The sequence below is a fragment of the Pecten maximus genome, chromosome 10 (assembly GCF_902652985.1).
Source record: "Pecten maximus chromosome 10, xPecMax1.1, whole genome shotgun sequence".
Taxonomy (NCBI): Eukaryota; Metazoa; Mollusca; class Bivalvia; order Pectinida; family Pectinidae; genus Pecten; species Pecten maximus.
In genome coordinates, this window is record NC_047024.1 from 23,525,464 (window position 1) to 23,550,552 (window position 25,089).

Below are 25,089 nucleotides of genomic sequence, written 5' to 3' on the forward strand. Positions count from 1 at the left end.
CTCAATTAGGGGGTGGGCGTAGGCCCCGAAAACAAAAACTTCCGTTTCATCTGAAAAGGGTGGCTTCACTAAATTACAACATTGCTAGGACAGGCAGCTCCAATGCCGTCCTCAATGTGTTGTTTACGAGGTCATTGTCTGAATAATCATCTGTTATCAATTGTGGCCAGAAACAATTCAATTATTTATTCTGAAGTGATATGATATAAGTATTTCACAGACATATGTAGTAAAACTTACTTTCAAGATGATTTCAACATTTCATGAAATAATCAAGTTTAACATCTTGAGTATTTAGCAAAAAAAAAAAAAAAAGGGGGGGGGGGGAAAGAGGGGGTGGGGATTTTCTGATAGACTTAAAGATTATTTGTCCTGTCGTATTGGGAACATACTGTCTTTCTTTTGAGCACCTGTAGACAAGGTCTCCAGACCAATTAAAATTTGTTTACCATTATTAAATAGCAGTGTGAAATGTCACTTAGTATTGTGAAGTTAATTTCCCAATTACAAGTCTTTTGGCTAAAGCGTCTCTGAAATTAAACAACATGAAAATGTCAAGCAGATTGTGTATTACGGCTATTGTTATTCCATTATCGTGACAAATTTGACAATTTCTTTGGAAGCAAGAAAAAGGAGTGTTGGTAATTATTTATTTGAGTTGTATAGGAGAAGGCCACAATTAACTGCACCTACAACAATGTGTGTGTGTATTGGTTGTTAAATATTTCTTATTGTTAATTCCCTAATTAAGGCAGCGCAATTAGAGTATTTTTACTGACAGGTTAGTGAGCCTTGGGTCTCCTCCCTTGACCCTCGAAGTATTGGAGAAACACCAGTAAGGACACTGATTGATAGACCAGCTACAACAATGAACAAGTGTGTGTGTTTTGTGGTTGTCTTACGAACGTTGTAACAACAATCCCTGTCCTTACTTTACCCACTCTACCCGTATTTACTTAAAGGGACCCGACAACGACCAGGTATCTCCGACCTCCGCTCACTGACGTGGGGAAAGCGTACCTGTAATCTTTGGGCCAATTTACCTGTGTTATTTCTGCAGTAGGCAGCAGTCAGACACAGTGTCGCAGGTGTGATAACGAGATCGGACAAACCAGGGTGTTGTGTGTGACTGTCCCCTAAAAACAGTGGACATCCCCAGGGTGGGGACTTGTTGTGCTAGGACATCTTTTATTAAGGATTCTGCATGTTCAAAACATGAAGTATGACGTCCCCGAGGAGATCTTGGAGCCAATACATTGGTATGGGTAGGTGTCATGTATCTCTATTCTGCTTATCTTACCCACTTCACACTGGCACCTGTAAAACAATACCTGGCTTTAATATTCTCTAATCAGGCTGTACACGTGTGGACATTCTAGCATTGATTTAACTGATAATAGCATTGTACTGAATTTCCTGACTTGTGTCTAAGTTTTTCAACGGAGGTTAGACGCTGAGCTTTTAACAGGAATAAGGTTAGGTTGTATCAACAAGGTGATTTATTTATGGTAGAGATTTCACTCTTTTGATACAAGGTTTTCTTTACTTTACCATACATACTATTAACATAGCAAGCTTGAACTCTCCAACAATGGGTCTGTACCTGTTTTACTCTCATTTCTAATAGATTGATCACTCTGACATTTCAAATCTAATTTCATTTCTGATTGTTCTTTTCAAAATGGTGATGTTTTGTTTTGTTTTGAAGTAGAACAATTATTTTTTGTTTTTAAGAAATTAAAAGAGTGTATCAAAACCCCAGTAGTTCTATGAAACTGGTGCATCCTAATGCAATTTAAACACCTAACATAGTTTGTTTTTATAAATCTTTAAGTTATGTTTTAAAGTCTGTAATCATGAACACTAAATCAATTATATTGCTAACAGGGTATTATATTTACAATATTTTAAATAAGTCATTTCAAAAATTTATTTGATTAAATTTACCATGTAGACAAATGTATAGGACGCATTTCTGAATTTTGATTAAGATATTATGAAATTGATTAAGGATTTAATGAGTAAATATTGAATTATGCCGTTCGTTTTCATTATCTCATTTCTATAAATGGTATCACGCTGGCTAGTATACAGGTATAAACAGCTTTTCGATCAACTCAGTTTGATTTCAGAAAGCTTGGCAAATAAATGATATTACAGTTTTAATTGAGAGAGAGAAATCTTCATCATTCAGAAATATTGGATCATTTTCAGAGTGATTTTTGTTACATAAACTATTATTCATTTTAAAATTCTTTTAGAAATATCTTTTTAGTTAGCAGATGAGACACTCAGTTTTCTTTCTATGAAATCTTTAATTATATCTTGATATATAAATGTTGATAAATCAGTCAGCAGGAATTTGAATAATTTGAAAATTTATTGAAAATTGATTTTGAATTAATATATTTTATTCATCTTTCATTTTATAATTGATATAAATATATTTAAAAGAATTAAAAGATAAGATATTTTTCTGATTTAGAACTAATATTTAACTAGTAAGTCCAAAGCCATTCTCTTTAGACATGACAACAGAAGTATGAAAATATAAGTATATTGTCATTTGTCTTCCTTACTGTGTATGATAAGTATGAGTCGATTTTAATCATTAAATGTCTAAATGACCTAAATAAATATCTTTCAATACTGTTTTGACCTACATGTATTGCCTCAAGACTTATGACTGGACTTGTAACTAAAACATTGAAATGGTGACCAGGGGGGGCCTCGCTATATGACCTGTTGAACAGGTGAATATGATATAACATTCAAATATTGCCGGAGTTTATTTTAAGGTGATATAGATATTACCTGGTCTATAATGATTACCCTATTATACCTATATTATTTACTGATTGGGTATATATCTATTGTATATATCAAACTGTCGAGTATTGTAGTGGTTGTGTTTGTAGTCCCCCCATAGACTTCTTCAGTATTGTCATCATTTATAATTACATGTGAGTGTGTGGTTTGGTGCCAGTGATCGGTCTCATTAGTGGAAGGATTGTATATCGGTGACCTGTCCTGTCAGCCCAGGGATTGTTTATATGTGGAGAGGATACAGATCTATAGTGATGATGGAAGGGGGTACACAGTGGTACACAGTGGCTGTCCCCCCTCCCCATCCTGTCACAAACCCTGTAGCTCCTAATATCACCCCTCTCATTCCCATGTCACAATCTAAGTAATAGGGACAACTGTTTTCTCTCAAACAGTAGCCTTATTTTTTTTATCCCTATAACAAGAGAGATTGTATGTATATTCTCAGATTTTTTTCTACATATCTTACATAAATTCTTACCATATTTTCCCGCAAAAATTTGGAGGAATTCTATTTCTCTCTCAAATGGATGAGTCTTAATCCATTTACAAATTCTCTCAAATCCATCGATGTTTTCCATTTCTAAATATATGGCATGTTTTATAAAGTAAGACGTTGCCTACTTTAATCAACTTTTTGTTTCATATGAAAAGTATAAATATTGTTTTTCATTTGTTAATGGTTTTGTACCTCACAACATCTAAGGTCAAAAGAAGACAGAGTTTATTTCATTATAATGTAGCAAAAGCAGTAGCAGTTTAGTACAAGATTGAGCTATTTTAACTGTTCTTTTTTAGTTGTGGTGATACTTATAGAATATAATATATACATTGGTTTATAATCCAGCTATTTTCCTGTTAAGGTGGATAGTCCCAGTACTCTTTATTTGATCTCCGAAAAACAAGAGTTCCAATATTGATTTCTGATGTAAGAAGTTGTTTTTTAATTTACTTTAGAAAAGAGTTGTGTATTAAAGAAATATGGTTTCGGGTTTCCTCTGATCTGTTAAGGGGATTTGATTCTCAAACCTCTAGGTTATAAAACAAGGAATGGTCATGATTTTCCTATTTTAACACCTTTTTTCCCCCTAACATTATTGAAACCTATTCGAAACCTAAAAGTTTGTGCTACTAAAGGCACTAACAATCTTATATAAATGTCATGGCCTTTAAAGAGAGGGAAAGTGATGTGACAAAACCTATATAAAAAGTTGAAGAATGATGGGGCTCTGAGACTAACCTTTATTAACATGAAGATAAACTCTGTCTTTAAATGGGAAAAATTTTCATAAGTTTCATAAGATCAGTATTTCATCATAATTTTCTAAATATGTATGATGAATTCTACTGGATGAACAATTTGATATATTTGTAACGTAAAATGTTACGTTCAAGCACAATATTTTTTGAATAATTTTTAAAAGAAAAGCTCCTGTTACCCTATAGGCCTTTTTTAACAATACAATGTTGGTTATAATGGGTAACAAGTTAAGGATGAAATATTTGATGAAATATTTTTTTCTCATCATAAAAACAATTATTCTACCAAAAGCTGTAACACCTAAATTTTATGAAAGGTATTTCTTTGCAAGTTCGGTGAGAAATAATTTATCATATTTTATACACAGGATTAAAGTACGTATGTAATTTAGCAAATGTCTACTGTATGTAGACACTAAAATATAGATGTTATTGGTGTAAAATCTCTGTGGTTTTGTTTTCTTTGAGTTATAATATACGTAGCAGGCCAACCAAGGGAGGGGGGATCGTAAAGATGGAATGGGGACCTATTATTCAGACTAAATGTGCTGTTTATCAAAGAAAGCTCCACCATATGTACAGATATCACAGTCCTACATCAAATGGCGTTAATGGTGTTTTTGAAGTTGATGAGACACTGTGAAAGGTTATTACCCCTATCCCTTACCAATAGGATATCAGAGGACGATGTCTTTGTGCCTGGCCCCATGTCCATACACTATGGAAGGAGGGGTACCTCTTATGGCGAACCCTCCCAGCAGGAACACAATGAGTAGAGCGATTGTGTAGTGTTACCCAGTGGTCCGGGTAATCAGTTCCTTCACCAAGCCTACCCTGCTGGTAATAGGCAGAGAAATAACCACAAAATCCCTGCCCCCATTTTCTCAAAAGCTGTTATCTTTCCACCCCAATATGATAGCATCAATGAAATAGGGAAAATGAAACTGTAGACTATCGGAGTGATATCACAACGAAATCGAGAGCGTTTTCTGTCCTTATTGTTGAACGATTCACATCATGACAAAACCTCCCGATTTACTCGAGTTTTGTTGTAATGTTATCTAAAGATCATACCACATTTCAAAAACGTAACACTTCATTCTTTATCTGCGTATTGTCAAGATAGGGCTAGGTTTTTGTTACTTTTGGGAACAGTCTTATCATAAAATCCTTATCATGATCCCTGAAATCCTGTATGGAGTTGTTATTAATGTATTAATGTAAATATTTATTGCGGTCTTTTTTTAAATATTACAAAAAAAGTGTTGTTCATTTTCTGTTTTACCAAGCCCTATTATTCATGTGTGTATGACAATATTTGTCTGGTATTGTAAAGATTTTTTAAAAGTTACGACACACTCAAGTATTTCTGTATGTTATGTGATATGTTGTCTGTCTAGTGCTCAATATTGATCTATGTAAGGGAAATAACTCTTGTTGTGATTGGTTTTAATGGATATAAACTTAAAGCATATTGAATTGATATTAGTCCATCAATATCTGTCAATTGTGTCAAAAATATCTTCAGGTAAAAATTTATTACTATAAATATAGTATAGAGAAAGTATAATCAAAACTAACATGTTTGAGAAAATTTAGAAAAAAATAACAATTTCATGTAACAATTAATTTTCAACCGAATCCATTGTTGCCTAGGTGGTATAAACATAACATGAATATTGTCCCCAAGAGGGCAAAGTTAGGTGATTATCTCCCTTTGTCACTTCCTGTGCAGGTGTCCGACAATTTTTTTTTTTCTCCAGAGGAGATGGAAATTAATCTGTTAACTTTCCATCTCTAAAATGACTGAGCACCTAATGAAAAGGTTCTGAACATCAGAACAAAACTGTGATCATGGATAGCCTAAGGCATGCTGCAATTGTCCTTTTTGTCAAATGTGAATGTCAAACATGCGTTTAATTGTCCTAGAAATTTAATTTGGAATTCATTTTTTTCTTATGAAAAATGATACATTCTGATAAAATACTGTGGAGACAAAATGTCCTGACAGAGCTTTGGAAGTACAAATTGATTAAAAAAACCTGTTGATGAGATTCCAATTCTACTCATTTGCATGCTTAGTGAGACTGATTGTGATTTGTGATAAATTGCAATTAGTCAATATTGAAATTTACTCCTGGCAGATGAATTGATTTTAGTCATAGGATACCTGTATAATATGTCAACTATTAATTGATTTAATTAACATATGAATAATTAATTTCTATTAATGCTAAAATATAATGATTATTCAAACTTGAGATTTTTATTAAATCATAAAATTAAAGATGAATTCATGAATGGTAGCCATCTTTTTATTACTTGATCCTGTGTACATTATTCATGAGAAATAAACATATTAAAATAAGAATAATATTTAGTTAAGGTTGACATGTAATATTGGAAATTAAGATATTTAAAATTTAAGCTAACTAGAGACATTTAATGTCATAAGGATATATATATTTTAAAATTAATGAATATCTAAGAATATTGAAAAAATCTAAAATATTTACCTGACAATTATTAAATTAACATATTTGATTTCATCCAGAATTTTTGTGGCAATCTAGACTTAGTTCATGTTTTCTGTAGAAAGTTGAAGATACAAAAATGACCTTGGGTATGGTATTGTTTCATTGGTGTGTATAGAAGTTACTATCAAAGAATGTCTTATTGGTTTTGTTCTTTGGTTCAATTGTTGTTGGGCCATAGTAGTAAAGTGTTATTGTTGTTGTTGTTGTTGTTGTTGATATTTTGGCCTCCTATACTGTATGTAAATGCTATGGACGTCAGGATTAATCTATTATTTATTCACAACACAACAAACAGTATGGAAGTTAAAAAAATATTGAATGGAACCTATAACTTGTTCAGGCTTAATTACTTAAACTTTTGGCATTCTATTACATGTAAAAACTGAATTTTGATTTTATCCTTTTAGTGTTACAATGTAAAAATCTGGTAAATAATGAGTAATATGGAAATATTCTACTTACAAAACATCAGTTAAATAGTGGACTTAATTCACAGATAATTAACACATACCAATCAATATTATGTAGAGAACTTTCAGACCGATCAGAAAGCAGCCAAAAACAACCAAAGTAAAATTTGTTAATGTTTTTGTGATATCGAAATCAAATTTACTGCCGCAATATTTTCTGTATCTTTGTTGATAATTTTGTCTCTTCAGAAAAGAACTTTAATTTCCCTTAAATAGTCTGTCTCTTGTACAATCAGTTTAAAATTTAATAAGAGTAATATCAGTGACTTAATGAATATTGGTTATTTATTTTAACTCATTAATTTGATGAATGTATATCAATTTATCAAAAACCAAAAATTCTTATTTACATTTTACTGATTTGAAGTGCATTGTCATCTAATTTAAAATTCAAGTCCTGAATGTGATTTACAGAGAGGATAAAAATATAAGTTTACTATAGACAGCGTATTCAGACCCTATTATTTCTTTCTCTCTTTGTAGGAGTAGTAATTGATATAAAAATGTCATACATTCCGGATGTCAAATATTGGTATGGATTTTAACTTGTGTTATCTAGATTAAAATGCAAAGTCACATAACAAAGGTTTCTGACAAGATTACGTCATTGTGGGGGTGGCGAGCACCACACCCCACCGTCACAATGGGCTGATAATGTGGAGTGTGTCCCACCCACCCTCATATTGTTCTGCATGTGTCAATAACTTGCAGGAGTGGGTATAGATTCTCGTAAATCGTGTGTCAATGATCATGTTGTATTAATCAGTAGATATCTTGTTTGTTCTGTGATCACTGATGTTATTCTTTGTTAACAGATCACAGGTTTTAACCTCTGCCCTTAAACAGATTCAAAATAATAGGTACCTTGACATCCAAATGGTCAAAGTTTATAAAGTATGAACTTTTACCATTGTCCTAAAGAGATTAAAAATAGTAGGCATCTTGGCATCTAATCGGAGTGCATAGTAGTATGAACTTTTACCGTCGTCCTAAAGAGATTCAAAATAGTAGGCACTTTGGTATCCAATCGGAGTTCATTGTAGTATGAACTTACCAAATACCTGAAATGTCTTGAGGATTTGTGCAGACAAACACTCAATAGTGGACAATATTGAAAGGGGGACAAAATCAAAGAGATGGACAAATCATTTAAACAGCTTTTAAAAATTCTGTCATTCTGAAAAAGTTGATCACATGTACCAAAATAATGTTTTACATCTTTTTAATGGACCATATACTACTCAAAAAGGCAAGGCTAGTAGTACTGGTGTACGGAATTATTTCAGCAGGAAAATAGTTTACCAGTTGGCAAGTGAAACTTTTGCATTATAAGAGTGAAGTTAAAAATAAGAAAGAGGGGACATTGAACTATTGTTTTTTTGTTTGTTTGCTGGGTTTATAGCCCCTGTGAACAGCCAGGGTCATTTTGAGGTGGGGTCTCCCTGTAGTAGTTGGTGACTACCTCATTGAACAACATACTGGACGCCTATAACATGCTATCCAGTGCAATAAGGGTAAAATGTCTTGCCAAAGGACACAACCACGACAGCACAGACCGACTGACTTTGGTAGGGTCCCAGTGTCGAACCACGCACCTCTGATCTTCACCTGAGGTTACGTAGCGGACACTCTAACCGACTGAGCTATCGTAGCCCCTGACATTAAAGTAAGGGTGGTGGTTAATGTGATGGCCAATAAAATGAGACCTATTATTATGTAGTTGGACCGCTGTTATATTTGATGTCCATTGTGATTTTTTGTGTCACGTTTTTTTCAGCATCTCCTGCCTGCAGTGTACAGGATATCTTTGTTCCATTCTGTATCCCACTGAAATACACATAATAGTTTATATGATTGATGTTCATTTTATTTCTCGCATACATTTAATTTAATAATAGTAAAATTGAAAATAAATATGTTTACTCTCAAAAATAAAAAAAAAAGGAAGAAAAGAAATCAGTTTTCTCTAGAGCACATAGTAATGCAGACACAAAGATATATATATTTTTGAAGAAAAAAAAATCTATTAAATTAAATTTTCTTTCTTGACATAAAATTCTGATAAGGTTTTCATTTCTAAGGTATTGTTAACAGTCTACTGTCTGAAATAGCATAATTTATGCTACACACAATTAATTTAATTTTGGAAATGTAAAATAAAAAAAAATAGAAAAATAATAAAAAGAATGTTTTGGTTGACTTGTGTCTATGTATGAAAACATGTACCTGGGTAGGCTGTACATTTATATATTGTGGGAAAACATTTTATCAATATGTTAGATGCTCCACCTATACTAGTCTCAACATTAAAATCATGTTTGTATTTGAATAGATAAGTAATTAAAATCATGTATAATTCATATGTATTTTGTTGTTACCGCTCTGATCGTGCATCATGGTGTATTTAGATATGTGATAAAGAATAATCTTTATATTACGTAACTATACTGTCGCACCTTACTCGAACAGACGAGGCGTGTCATGTATCATAAAGTATAGTACTCTAAGATGAATCTCCAATAAGAAGAAGAAGATGGATAGGTTTCTACCTTTGCAGTTTTCTCATTCACTATAGCTAAAAGGTTTATGAGAACAAATATTTTGATTATAAGTTTCTTTTTCATTAAAAAGAAAGCACCTCCTCTAAGGGATTGGAGTCTCGGACTACAGGTAATGTTTGCAGTCTAATGCTACTTTTGAGCAGGAAGTGGAATCTTAAAGATATATGTTGTTGTCGGGGATGATGCCTGATAGCTGTCATATAGGTTTGATTATCCTTTTAGTAGACAATGGATAATCCCTTAACAAAGGGAGTTAATCCTGTAACAAAGGGAGACAATCCTCTTAAGTGGCTACAGTGTGTGTCACCAGTGTGGACAGCAGTAGGAACTGACCAGAGGATGTACCCCTATCTGTAGATTGACCATATAGACATCTCTTTATGTGCCATCTTTGTCACGCTGATAAGTGGATTACTACAGGACAATGCAACAAGTCAGTTAGATTGTGGTATAATTGATATGTTGGTTTAGGCCTTAAAGCTTTAGTTACATCTATGTCTGTTTGAACGGGTGTTTCTACTGACTGGTGTTAACAGGTGGAAATAACAATAGAGGATGGAACACTGGTAGGTCCATATTTGACAAAAATAATATTTGTGAAAAATAATGCTTCAAGATGTTGAAGTGATTTTGTTTTGTTAAACAATCATTCTCCGTACCATCCATCGTATGCAGGTCTCTTCAGAACAGATATCCACAGGTATGTTTTATACTTTGATGGGAAAGGAATCAATCTTTTCATCTGTATTTGATGTAATACGAACATCATTAGTTAATTCAAGGTCTCGAGAGTGTTTTATCAGAATGCATTTGGTAATGTTAATTTTCAAGGTCTGAAGTATATGTTTGATTTGAAAGCAATAAATAATATTAAAATTTAAAGTCACAAGCAGCAGATTAGAATAATTCATTTCTTTACCTGTTAATACCGCAGAAAACATTAAATAATGAAATATTGATGGTGAATTAAAAAAGAAATAATTTCATTGAGGTTGATTTTAGGTTGTTACCTTGTCACCAGATAGATTTTAAAAACTTCTTTACAATAAGTATGAGAAAAAGTAGTCTAACATTCTGCCAAAGTTAAATATCTTTGAGAGTGAAACGGTGCAGAAATCCTATGATATCAATGACAATAATTACAATACTGAAGGGAGGATTATGAAGAGTTGGCATGATTTGACTTGTCACGTTTGATAACATATTTTGTCATTTATTTAAGATTTTATGAGACGACATAATATTCAAAGCAAGTATAGTGTGAAAAATTTCAATTTGGTATTTTCCGTTTTATGTATTTTTGATAAAGCCGGACAATAGCTGCTGTAAGATATAATGTAGACTGTAAGACGGCGCGATCCTAAAGCACTTTCTCTCTATCACAGTACAAACGTAACCCGCTGGGCTTTATATTGTGGTGGATATTTATGGATAAGATTATAAGGTAATGGTTTTCACTTGTAATTTACCTTTAGCACTTTGTTAGTGACTGTCCACGTACAGGTAAGGAAAGCCTACCTGGAGTAGCAGGTCGGCTGTCCCAGTAATCCCTCAGACAATTAACACTGTGAATCATCTCTACTAATAACTGACGCTGATTTTATCTATAGTCTTCAGGTGCAGCAGTGGGTTGTGGTCTGGCCGTCATGTTTACCTCTTGTTTACTAATATTGCATTTACGTTTGCATTTACGTCAACGTTACTAAGTATCTACATAACAATTCCTTAGCTGGAGATTATTCTAACTGATTATTTTAATTATATATACTCTCTATCACCCAGGGATGGTTGTTGTGTTGGTGGTTTTGTATTTGGTGGTGGGGAAGGGTGAATGTATTTACTCTGTTTGGGATTGTGTTGATTGGAATGTGTTCTATGGTTTTTTTCTTCTTCATGGAAGTAAATCTAAAATAAAATGGATTCAATGAATAAATAGGTTCATCTTTCTCTAGTTTTGATCATAGATAAAATTGTAGAATAAAAGTGTATGGTAATATTTAAATCATATGTAACCAAAATTGATTACAAAAACCATTTTAGATTATGTTTTGTTACAAATATTTAAAAGAATAGAGAATAGATTATATGTGATGTGAAGCCATTTGTAAATATGGTGTACTGGATAACCATTCTTTGTTTATTGTTTTTGTTTTTTAACGGATGTTGAGGTTGGAACATGAAAAAATAGATGTGAATTCAATGACAGTGGAGTCTATTGAGAACAGAAGCATTTATTTGGTACTGTCTGACATGCATTTTAAGATAAGTGAAATAGTCAATCTAGAAAAAACTATAAAAACCCTGGTTTCCTGAGGAGCAAGGGTGTTACCATGTGATATTGTCAGAGACTGGTAGTATGCTTGTTTCAGTAGATTTGTGTCTGTAATTGTCATTTGATAAAGTCTTCGATTGGTGTGATCTATTTGTAAGGGAGTCTGACCACTGGCTCTAAGTGGTGCTTTATGATCCCAGCTTTTACTAGCCACATCTAATAGGCCATCTTTAAGACATTACATTATGGATGGCAGTCTTATGGAGGAAGCTGGGACTTTAATTCCTGAAATAAAATCCTTTTCTCTGTAGAATGGATCGGCTTGGACCATATTTAAGAGGTCTGCTTTATCTACTGACTTTGTGTTCCAGGTCCTCAGGTGTGACGAGGAAGAAGGAAAAACATGTTGTGATTTTAGAAATAGATGTTACCTCAACTTCCATTTCTTATTCTTTCATTCATTGATGTGGAAAATGAGGACAAATTGAATGCATCCTAGTTTGAATAAGAAGAAAAAGTGTATATGCAATGCATTGCAAATCAGAGAACTTTTAGAGATAAAGTAATATTTGAGAACTACATCTTAAACACTTTAAAATATAAATCTAGCACAGGAGGCTGTGTCTTTTAATCTGTAGTGTTAAAAGTCAACACGAAATATCTCGAATCTGCAATTGCAATCTATAATACTCATTTGTGTTGAGCTGATAGCGTCATGATTTATTACCGAAGAATTCACGTCTGCTAATATAATCTATAAAAATGAACCTATATGTAAATAAAAAACATTGTCAGCGTTAAGATTGCTACAGTGGGTGATTGTAAGAGGAGTAGGCCCTGTTTCAGTAATAGGCTGTATCAAGGCTGTAAAATGACTTTTACAGAATACCCATTGTAACCAATTATTTGTTGTGTGCAATATTTCAGCTATATGCCAAAAAAATGTTTTTCGGTGCTTACAGAAGTTCCCACCAAAGTAATAGGGTCACAGCTTACTTAGTTATGAATCTACCACATGTAACTGCAAGCCTGGGGAGGGTCCTTGAGAACAGTTTCCCCCTCCCCAGGATCAGAAGCAAGGTGTTGGGTGACTCTAACGAGATCACAACGGGCAGAGGTGTTGTTGGGCCACAACAGCTGTCTAGCTTATTGTTCTTATGGCTGGCCCCCACAGGGACAGGTCTGTAGTTTGTTTTCATTGAACCTTTACAAATGACTTATCCCAGCAGGGGCTGCCTTACTGTGTCAGCCCTGGACCTGTACAATGGTACCACTCCATGGGAACCAGACTGCCTCAAGACAATGGCACCAAGGCAACAGGCTATGGGAATGAGACTGACTCAAGACAATGGCAACAAGGCAACAGGCTATGGGAATGATACTGACTCAAGACAATGGCACCATGGCAACAGGCTATGGGAATATAACTGTCTCAAAAATGGCACCATGGCAACAGGCTATGGGAATATAACTGTCTCAAAAATGGCACCATGGCAACAGGCTATGGGAATGAGACTGAATCAAGACAATGGCAACAAGGCAACATACTATGCGAATATAACTGTCTCAAAAATGGCACCAAGGCAACAGGCTATGGGAATGAGACTGACTCAAGACAAAGGCATACCATGGCAACAGGATTACCTGAAGACAACAAGGCAACATGCCAACCACAACACAATGACACCATGGCAACAGGCTATGGGAATGAGACTGACTCAAGACAATGGCAACAAGGCAACATACTATGGGAATGAGATTGACTCAAGTCAATGGCACCATGGCAACAGGCTATGGGAATGAGATTGACTCAAGACAATGGCACCATGGCAACATACTATGGGAATGATACTGACTCAAGACGATGGCAACAAGGCAACAGGCTATGGGAATGATACTGACTCAAGACGATGGCAACAAGGCAACAGGCTATGGGAATATAACTGTCTCAAAAATGGCACCATGGCAACATGCCATGGGAATGAGATTGACTCAAGACAATGGCAACAAGGCAACATGCTATGGGAATGAGACTGACTCAAGATGATGGCACCATGGCAACAGGATTACCTGAAGACAATAAGGCAACATGCCAACCACAACACAATGACACCAAGGCAACAGGATTTGGGAACTAATGTTAGCCTCAAGGAAGACAATGACACCAACTAAGGCAACACACAATGGGAACCTGACTATATCCAAAGTAAACCATGCCAAGGCTAGCTATGGGTACAGGACCGCTTAAAAACAATGGTACTAACACAGAACAGGACTACCAAAAGACAACGTTACCAAGGCAATGTGTCATATGGGACCTGCCTCAAGACAATGGAACAAAGGCAACATGTTTTGTGAACTGGAAAGCTTTAAGACAATGACTGTGTTGCCTTAAAGCCATGCACAATAGCAATGTTACACGAAAACTTCATATTTAATCAATACTTTATGTAGATGTGATAAGTATTCAATCATTGTTTTTTCCTGTAGTTTGGTTGTGGTAGAAATTCCATGATTGTCCTTTCTAATTTCATCTTACGGTTGCAGATATTTAATTTTTTGTTATTAGTTTGTTTGTGGTAAAGATATCACCAAGTCAAAGCTTTCTTGTGGTTCTAAATATTTAATACAACTTCTTATAAGATTTTGTTGCGGTGAATGATTTGGTTATGGTATTATTTTATCATGATGTTGTTTGATTATCCTTGACTGTTGATGGTGAAGACAGTGAAGGTGTTGGTATCATTACTAATGGTTGATTGGTGTTAATGTTGAGGTTGTTTTCATGGTGTTGTCATGAGGTTATCGGGTATTGGTACTAACATGGAGGTTGACACTGCTGGTGCTAGCCCAGGTGGAGATATGACATTGGTGGTGCTGTGTATGGTGCTAGTCGGTGCTCTGTGTTGGCCCACGCGGCACCAAGATGATGCAGAGGCATTATCTAAAGGTAAGTGTCGACATTGATTAATTTCTTTCACCTGTTGTTACTTCAGCAATGGTTTAAAAACTTTAGACATTTTTTTTTTTTTTGTAAACAAGCAGGTGGATTGTTCTGACATATGTTATCAATATAAATTCAAGAGTATCCAACTGCTCAAATCAAAGGAATGTTCATATGTACTACATACATTGTAACCAAGGAAAGCCAGCGTTTCAAACTACCCAGCAGCTCGTCTCGTCTTTAATTTCACAAAGTTTGCAGTCTGACGATGTCAGTATATTTCTCCAAGTTTAATTTTTCTGTTTATCACATAAAAAAGGGTCTCTAGACAGGCAGTGTAGAACAGTGTGTGACTGTATTACACAGTGCAAGTGTTTGTGAAAATGATACACCATGCCAGAATTTGTGCACACCCTTCCATTGCACAGGAAGACCATCAGATGTTTAAATTGTTCCCTAAAACTATCACACGGCCTTGCTGGAGCAGGCCCACACATGATAAAATCTGATTACTAGGTATTGTCTTGCATAACCAGAATACCAGATTGATAGGGAGGAACCTATTAGAGGAGCAGAAGCTATTGATGAGGGGTGGAAGTCCAGCTGCTGTAGCAGAGCCTATGATAACAGACCCATTTTCCTACCACTGGCTCTCTGCACTGTCATTGTTTGGTGCTTAGTCCAGTCAGTCTTTGTCTGTTGGCTATGGCCAGTACAAAATAAATAAACACTCTCCTTTCACTACTCCCTCCACTCCTTACCACTTATATAATAAACTCAGGGCAGAGAATTCCCATATGCTCTAGAATACTGACCCAGTACCCAATTAAATCTGACCACTATTGGCCATAAAATCACCACTGTGGTCAGTTTATTAGCTGATAAGGTTAAACTGGAACTATCCCAATTTAAGAAATTTAAAGTGACAAGTACCAGCCGGTTGGCAGTAGTTGTATTAGAAGCTGATGTTACAGCAGAAATTTTTGATTATAGAATGATCATGGAGAATATCTCCCATCTTCATGATGAAAATCTTAATTGATAAGGGGCATCCAGAACAATTTAGTTGAAATAGAACACAGGATACTCACAGTCAACCTCCATTTTACTGAAATAATATCGGCCTGTGTTAAATAGTTATCATTGTTATGATCAGGTGAGATGAGTGATACTAGGGAATCATCAGATACCTAAGTGTGTAAAGTTTTGATTTAATGGAGCTAGGCTGTGTCAAGTGTCTGGGGCTGGGCTAGTGGTGAGATAAAGGGTGAACAGGGATGATGTCAGTACAGCTCCAAGACAAAAGGGGTCAGAATCCTGATAAGGGCCACTTTCAGTCGTGTGCCCAACAAGCTTCTGTTTTATGTCTCCTTTGTGAAGAAAGATGAACTATTTCAAGCTATTTGCCAACAGTGATCCAAGGCTTGTTTAATCTTTTGTTTGTTTGTTCAATCAATTGTTTGTTTTTTCCATATTTCATTAGTTTGTTCAATTTTTCGTTTAGTTTTAATGTGCAGATTCATGATTTTGATAATTTTATTTTATTTTGTTTGGGGAAAAAACTTCAAATAATGAACAAATACACATGTCTGTTTCAATTTGACAAAAATTAATTTGCATTCAAATCATGATAATCGAGAAGTTTCTACTGAAGCACATGGAAGAGTATGATTTTCCATATTTATCATGTTTAGAAGCCTGTAAGAGGTTCTGTAGAAATGCTGTGATAATTTCCTCGGGGGTGAGTGTGTAGTGTTGCACACAGGAGGGATCAGATCTCCAGTGTTTGTAGTAAATAGCTCAATTTAATTTAATTGCCATCACTTGAACACTCCCATCAAATATTTCTGTCCTCACTGTACAAGCAGATAGTATTCATTTCAAGAAATAGTTCTTCAGTGAATAATAAAAAAGTATGTTTAGGTACAGTTCCTTTGTGTCTAGGTTTGTCTAAATGATTGAAAAACAAAAAAGTTCAATGTGTTATTGAATATTAAGTATTTATATATATATCTTGTCAACGCTATTTAGAGACAGGGATTATTCTAGGTCATTGAAGTTACAAGATAATTTAAGTATTTTGGAGAAAATGGCTGGGATTTGGATTTATGATATAACAATTCTGAGAATTTCAATGAGAATTTCATCAAAAACACAAGAAAATATTCCTAATCTTGCCCAAGAGTGATTCCTATGGAGATGAAAGTCTTACACATGTATGCATGTAAATATACTAAAGCAATATGGTCAGTTACACTCATAGTTCATCAGTTACGCTCATTTGTCACTTACACTCATTTATTACACTCTGTTGGTGACACTCATTTGTCACTTACACTCATTTATTACACTCTGTTGGTGACACTCATTTGTCACTTACACTCATTTATTACACTCTGTTGGTGACACTCATTTGTCACTTACACTCATTTATTACATTCTGTTGGAGACACTCATTTGTCACTTACACTCATTTTTTACACTATGTTGGTGACACTCATTTGTCACTTACACTCATTTATTAAACTCTGTTGGTTACACTCATTTGTCACTTACAGTCATTTATTACACTCTGTTGGTGACACTCATTTGTCACTTACACTCATTTATTACACTCTGTTGGTGACACTCATTTGTCACTTACACTCATTTATTACACTCTGTTGGTGGCACTCATTTGTCACTTACACTCATTTTTTACACTCTGTTGGAGACACTCATTTGTCACTTACACTCATTTTTTACACTATGTTGGTGACACTCATTTGTCACTTACACTCATTTATTACACTCTGTTGGTGACACTCATTTGTCACTTACACTCATTTATTACACTCTGTTGGTGACACTCATTTGTCACTTACACTCATTTATTACACTCTGTTGGTGACACTCATTTGTCACTTACACTCATTTATTACACTCTGTTGGTGACACTCATTTGTCACTTACACTCATTTATTACACTCTGTTGGTGACACTAATTTGTCACTTACACTCATTTATTACACTCTGTTGGTGACACTCATTTGTCACTTACGCTCATTTATTACACTCTGTTGGTGACACTCATTTGTCACTTACAGTCATTTATTACACTCTGTTGGTGACACTCATTTGTCACTTACAGTCATTTATTACACTCTGTTGGTGACACTCATTTGTCACTTACACTCATTTATTACACTCTGTTGGTGACACTCATTTGTCACTTACACTCATTTATTACATTCTGTTGGTGACACTCATTTGTCATTTACAGTCATTTATTAAACTCTGTTGGTGACACTCATTTGTCAATTATGCTCATTTATTACACTATGTTGGTGGCACTCATTTGTCACTTACACTCATTTATTACACTCTGTTGGTGACACTAATTTGTCACTTACACTCATTTATTACACTCTGTTGGTGGCACTCATTTGTCACTTACACTCACTTATTACACTCTGTTGGTGACACTAATTTGTCACTTACACTCATTTATTACACTCTGTTGGTTACACTCATTTGTCAATTACGCTCATTTATTACACTCTGTTGGTGACACTCATTTGTCAATTACGCTCATTTATTACACTCTGTTGGTGACACTCATTTGTCACTTACACTCATTTATTAAACTCTGTTGGTGACACTAATTTGTCACTTACACTCATTTATTACACTCTGTTGGTGGCACTCATTTGTCAATTACACTCATTTATTACACTCTGTTGGTGACACTCATTTGTCAATTACGCTCATTTATTACACTATGTTGGTGACACTCATTTGTCACTTACACTCATTTATTACACTCTGTTGGTGACACTCATTTGTCACTTACACTAATTTATTACACTCTGTTGGAGACACTCATTTGTCATTTACACTCATTTTTTACACTATGTTGGTGACACTCATTTGTCACTTACACTCATTTATTACACTCTGTTGGTGACACTCATTTGTCAATTACGCTCATTTATTACACTCTGTTGGTGACACTCATTTGTCACTTACACTCATTTATTATACTCTGTTGGTGACACTCATTTGTCACTTACACTCATTTATTACACTCTGTTGGAAACACTCATTTGTCACTTACACTAATTTATTACACTCTGTTTGTGACACTCATTTGTCACTTACACTCATTTATTACACTCTGTTGGTGACACTCATTTGTCACTTACACTCATTTATTACATTCTGTTGGTGACACTCATTTGTCACTTACACTCAATTATTACACTCTGTTGGTGACACTCATTTGTCAATTACACTCATTTATTACACTCTGTTGGTGACACTCATTTGTCACTTACACTCATTTATTACACTCTGTTGGTGACACTCATTTGTCACTTACACTCATTTATTACACTCTGTTGGTGACACTCATTTGTCACTTACACTCATTTATTACACTCTGTTGGTGACACTCATTTGTCACTTACACTCATTTATTACACTCTGTTGGTGACACTCATTTGTCACTTACACTCATTTATTACATTCTGTTGGTGGCACTCATTTGTCACTTACACTCAATTATTACACTCTGTTGGTGACACTCATTTGTCACTTACACTCATTTATTACACTCTGTTGGTGGCACTCATTTGTCACTTACACTCATTTATTACACTCTGTTGGTGACACTCATTTGTCACTTACACTCATTTATTACACTCTGTTGGTGACACTCATTTGTCACTTACACTCATTTATTACACTCTGTTGGTGACACTCATTTGTCACTTACACTCATTTATTACACTCTGTTGGAGACACTCATTTGTCACTTACACTCAATTATTACACTCTGTTGGTGACACTCATTTGTCACTTACACTCATTTATTACACTCTGTTGGTGACACTCATTTGTCACTTACACTCATTTATTACACTCTGTTGGAGACACTCATTTGTCACTTACACTCAATTATTACACTATGTTGGTGACACTCATTTGTCACTTACACTCATTTATTACACTCTGTTGGTGACACTCATTTGTCACTTACACTCATTTATTACACTCTGTTGGTGACACTCATTTGTCACTTACACTCATTTATTACACTCTGTTGGTGACACTCATTTGTCACTTACACTCATTTATTACACTCTGTTGGTGACACTCATTTGTCACTTACACTCATTTATTACACTCTGTTGGTGACACTCATTTGTCACTTACACTCATTTATTACACTCTGTTGGTGACACTCATTTGTCACTTACAGTCATTTATTACACTCTGTTGGTGACACTCATTTGTCACTTACACTCATTTATTACACTCTGTTGGTGACACTCATTTGTCACTTACACTCATTTATTACACTCTGTTGGTGACACTCATTTGTCACTTACACTCATTTATTACACTCTGTTGGTGACACTCATTTGTCACTTACACTCACTTATTACACTCTGTTGGTGACACTCATTTGTTAGTTACACACAAACATTTTTGTCTGTTATGCTCCAAAAAGTTCATCAATAAATGTCAAACAAATTAAATACATTGGTACTATTTATTCATTACCGTTTAAATTAAACATGAATAATTCAAATATTTGAATAATCGGCTAAACGTATGATTCTTTTGAAATATTATTAATTCAGATTTCATTCTAGCGCTATACATTTTATGAGATATTTTAGTGGGATAATGTACGTTGTCAATTTTGAAAATGGTGAGCTATTGTTTGAGATATTTATTACATACGTGTATAAGCACAGATTCTTGTTATTTTTCAAAGCAGGAGCTACTGCAGTTTTAATTTGTGGAATGTGTCCGTGCTGACATTTTTGTTTTTTTGCACCCGGTAGAGTTGTACCACCCTTGTCTCAACTTGTTGGTAGTAATTACAATGTTCCGCCTCTTTTACAGTGCACTGTTTAGGCAAATGAGGCATTATCACAGGACATTAAAGAGCCAGAGAACAGAACAACATTAGTGCAGGGGAGAGTGGCAGATTAGCATCAGCCATTGTTTCCCAGGGGGCCACACTGGGTCAGGGAGCAGTCCTTATCTGGGAATTAATCGTTAATGGTTTAGATGCCTGCAATTAATTACTGCCAGAAAAGTTTATACTGATGTGGAATAAATTAAACAAGACTAAGGTGGTCACAGTAGATTTACTTTTTCTTCTTAGTTATGTAAGTGACATCTCCGATTTGGCATCCGCCTCTATTTCTACACAATTAGATTCAGAGTGGAATTTTGCCACAGGGGAAAAAAATATGTTTGGTTCTTCCACTCAAAATAATCCTGTAATATAAATGTTCCTAATTTCGGTGTTTGATTGTGTGATTGGAAATAAAGATTATGATAATTTAAGCATTGAAAACAAAAAGAAAAGAAACCCCAGTCACATGTCACACGTCATATTATAAAAAAAAGGGTAATATGAGGATGGATTTAGATAGGAAATGTTGATATTGAGTTAGTCCCTCCCCTCAGAGTGTTACAGTCAATAAGGGAAGTTATCTGTACTTCTAAACAAACATTGCTTAATTATTTGGAATAATGAAAATATTCAGACTCACGTTTTTCTTGATCCGTAGTCATCTTACAGTCATTAAAATTCAACTGAGTTGGAATCCAGAAATTTTCCCTAAATAGTAATTATTTTACAGCATTGGAAAATAAAAGATTGATATCTCTGTGGATACTACTTCTGATTAAAACTAAATTGTGGAAACATTTCTGAATGTTTGGAAGAAAGTTTATTGGAGCAAAAAAAAATATGATTGTAGTGAATTTTCTCATAAAATCATTGTCTTCCTGTAGAATTTATTTCAGTGATTTTATTTTCCAACTTCTGAATAGCCTTAACTTCTGTTATCTGTGTATGACTGTACATAAGTACAGATTCATCATCTCTACAGAATGACATGTATAAACAAATACTGGCTTTGACAGAGATCATTGCCTGCTGTCTGAGTGAGATTAAATCTGGATAAGCTGGACCTATTCTCAGACTCCCCATCATGCTCCAGGCCAATCAGGGGACAGGTTGCCTCAAATCCAGCCAATCAGAGCTTCTGTGACATTGGTTTGAGCCAATCAGTAACCTCCATAGCTCATGTCCAAGTGGATAAGAGTGACCTTTGTGTTAGGTTGACAGGCCATCTTGCCACTGTTAGTTAGTGTTTATATCTCCACACAGAAGTCTGTAGCTGTATTGTTTTGAGAACTCTGAGATTATCAGGGAATTTGATCTCTCTCCCTAGGGATGGCTGGGTGTTGTATTTCTTACAGCTAATGTGTTTAATAATCAACACTTCCAATTCTGCTCCCTTTGTTTGATAAACATAAGTATTTACAGTGATACTTGCTGGAACAGGAGAGAAGGCGCTAAAAGGGATAAAGGGTCCAGGGTTTGAGGACTCCCAGGGGTGTCTGTATAGTGGGCACTGGGCCTTAGATCAGGTGTAATCAGTTGGGGTCAGAAATCTGTAGTATTAAATCAGGCTGGGCTATATTTAAGTTCCATTGTCATATTATCAAGCAAGCAAAAGAAAAAGAAATGTAATTCTCTAATGCTCATCAATTGTTTGTCCAAATATGACTATACAGCAAAAAATGAACATCCCAGCTTTGGCAACAAGTCATGAAATTTCAGACATGTTGAAAACACCTGTATTACAGTATTGAAGACTTGATAAAACTTGTTTCCTGTAATCAATTGTAAATTAATTGTCAAAGAATAATTATCATCAAGTGCATGTACATATAACTTAAACAAAGTTCTAGTCTGGTTTTATAGTGTGTGAAAATAAACAACCCACCAAAAGAAGTTGATCAGCAGTACACGGACATTGTATGTGATATTTTTGCTTTTCATCCAGAACTTCTATAACAACGGAAGGAATAAAACTCTACATTTATAGATATTGCTGCCAGCATGTATCCACAGGCTTCTTGAAATGTTTCTTTCAAAAACATCAAAGGCCGTCGTCGGCTGTGGGCTTGGCTTTGTTAATACCTCAATCTTGGTAGCCTCTGTAGCTATCACTATCTCCACAGGTGTCCCCCGAACCTGAATAAATATTGTTTAGATGATAACATACCTGTATTTTATCCTAACGATATTTGTACACAGGTATCCATTTCGACTAATTAGAATAATGGATGCTCCGACATGTACAAAGACTCGGCAATGTTTGGCCTTTCTTTATTGGAGATAAGATCACTGGTTATATCAAACTTTCACAGAACACTCAAAGATTTAAAGAACTAAGATGGTTGTTGTTTTTTGTTTCAAGTGGTTCCAGTTTATATGGTAAAATAACATTGGACAGTCTTTGGTCATTCGGTAAAAGATATGTCTATATCCGAAGACATTATCAGTAATATCCTAAAAGAATGAAGTCATCTTTCTGCCCAACTTGTTTGAATATCTTTACGATATTTAGTTTGCCTCGTTTCTGATTGCTGTTTGGTAAATATAACCATTGTTATATCAAAAAGATTTTTCGGTCTTCCTTTCTCTCTGGTAAAATACCAACAGTTGTATTGTACAATACAGTAAATGGATGACTTCTGAGAGGAGTCTTGCTGTACCATTTTGAAACTGAAAAAATCAAGATAAGTTGTTATTTTTAGGCCAATTATTTGTTAGGATTGAAATTCTGTCTTGAGATTTGAAAAGATAAAACAAGATTTATGTGGACAAACAGCTCTTTCCTGTGTTGGCCCATCTTCTTCAGAATTTCCGAGAAAATTAGTTTTAACATTAGATGTAGTATTTACATGCATGCTAATGATTTGATATTGAATGGGCAGCCAAAGTCATTATAGAGGAGTCGTTAAAGGCAGTCGCGTAATTATATATCCTTACAATTTCCCCCTACCTGTGGAAAAGTCGGAAGGGATGAGGCTCTACCAAATCATCATTAAACTCCTCATGTAATACTCTACATAACAACTTGCATTTTTCTGATTCATAAAAGTCAGGATGGCAGTTTTTACCCAATGGCATTCTGATATATAACTAATCAAATGCAAAGAGTGCCCCAATACTGTGCAACTCATGTATGGTGCCCCGACACTGTATAACTTGTGTATGGTGCCCCGACACTGTATAACTTGTGTATGGTGCCCCGACACTGTATAACTTGTGTATGGTGCCCCGACACTGTATACCTTGCGTATGGTGCCCCGACACTGTATACCTTGCGTATGGTGCCCGGACACTGTATAACTTGTGTATGGTGCCCGGACACTGTATAACTTGTGTATGGTGCCTGGACACTGTATAACTTGTGTATGGTTCCCCGACACTGTATAACTTGTGTATGGTACCCCGACACTGTATAACTTGTGTATGGTGCCCCGGCACTGTATAACTTGTGTATGGTGCCCCGACACTGTATAACTTGTGTATGGTGCCCCGACACTGTATACCTTGCGTATGGTGCCCCGACACTGTATACCTTGCATATGGTGCCCCGACACTGTATAACTTGTGTATGGTGCCCTGACACTGTATAACTTGCGTATGGTACCCTGACACTGTATAACTTGTGTATGGTGCCCTGACACTGTATAACTTGTGTATGGTGCCCTGACACTGTATAACTTGTGTATGGTGCCTTGACACTGTATAACTTGTGTATGGTGCCCCGACACAGTATAACTTGTGTATGGTGCCCCGATACTGTATAACTTGTGTATGGTGCCCCGACACTGTATAACTTGTGTATGGTGCCCCGACACTGTATAACTTGTGTATGGTGCCCCGACACTGTATAACTTGTGTATGGTGCCCCGACACTGTATAACTTGTGTATGGTGCCCTGATACTGTACAACCTGTTTATGGTGCCTCAACACTGTATAGCCCACTGTGTTGTGCCCTGACACTGTATAACTTGTGTATGGTACCCCGATACTCTATAATGGTGTATTGTGCCCTGACACTGTATAACTTGTGTATGGTACCCCAAAACTGTACAATGGTGTGTTGTGCCCTGACACTTTATAACTTGTGTATGGTGCCCCGATACTGTATAATGGTGTGTTGTGCCCTGACACTGTATAACTTTTGTATGGTGCCCTGATACTGTATAATGGTGTGTTGTGCCCTGACACTTTATAACTTGTGTATGGTGCCCCGATACTGTATAATGGTGTGTTGTGCCCTGACACTGTATAACTTTTGTATGGTGCCCTGATACTGTATAATGGTAAATATGGTGCCTGACTCA

At 35.4% G+C, this 25,089-nt stretch overlaps 1 protein-coding gene across 1 annotated transcript in view; it reads left to right on the plus strand.

The window, feature by feature from the left end:
* Nucleotides 1-981: 981 nt before the first annotated feature.
* LOC117335600 (transcription factor SOX-13-like) overlaps nucleotides 982-25,089 on the plus strand; it is a 73,017-nt gene continuing 48,909 nt past the window's right edge. The window contains 1 exon segment of the mRNA XM_033895723.1: nucleotides 982-1,265. Within this exon segment, the coding sequence (XP_033751614.1) occupies nucleotides 1,216-1,265 (50 nt within the window). The 5' untranslated portion in view covers nucleotides 982-1,215.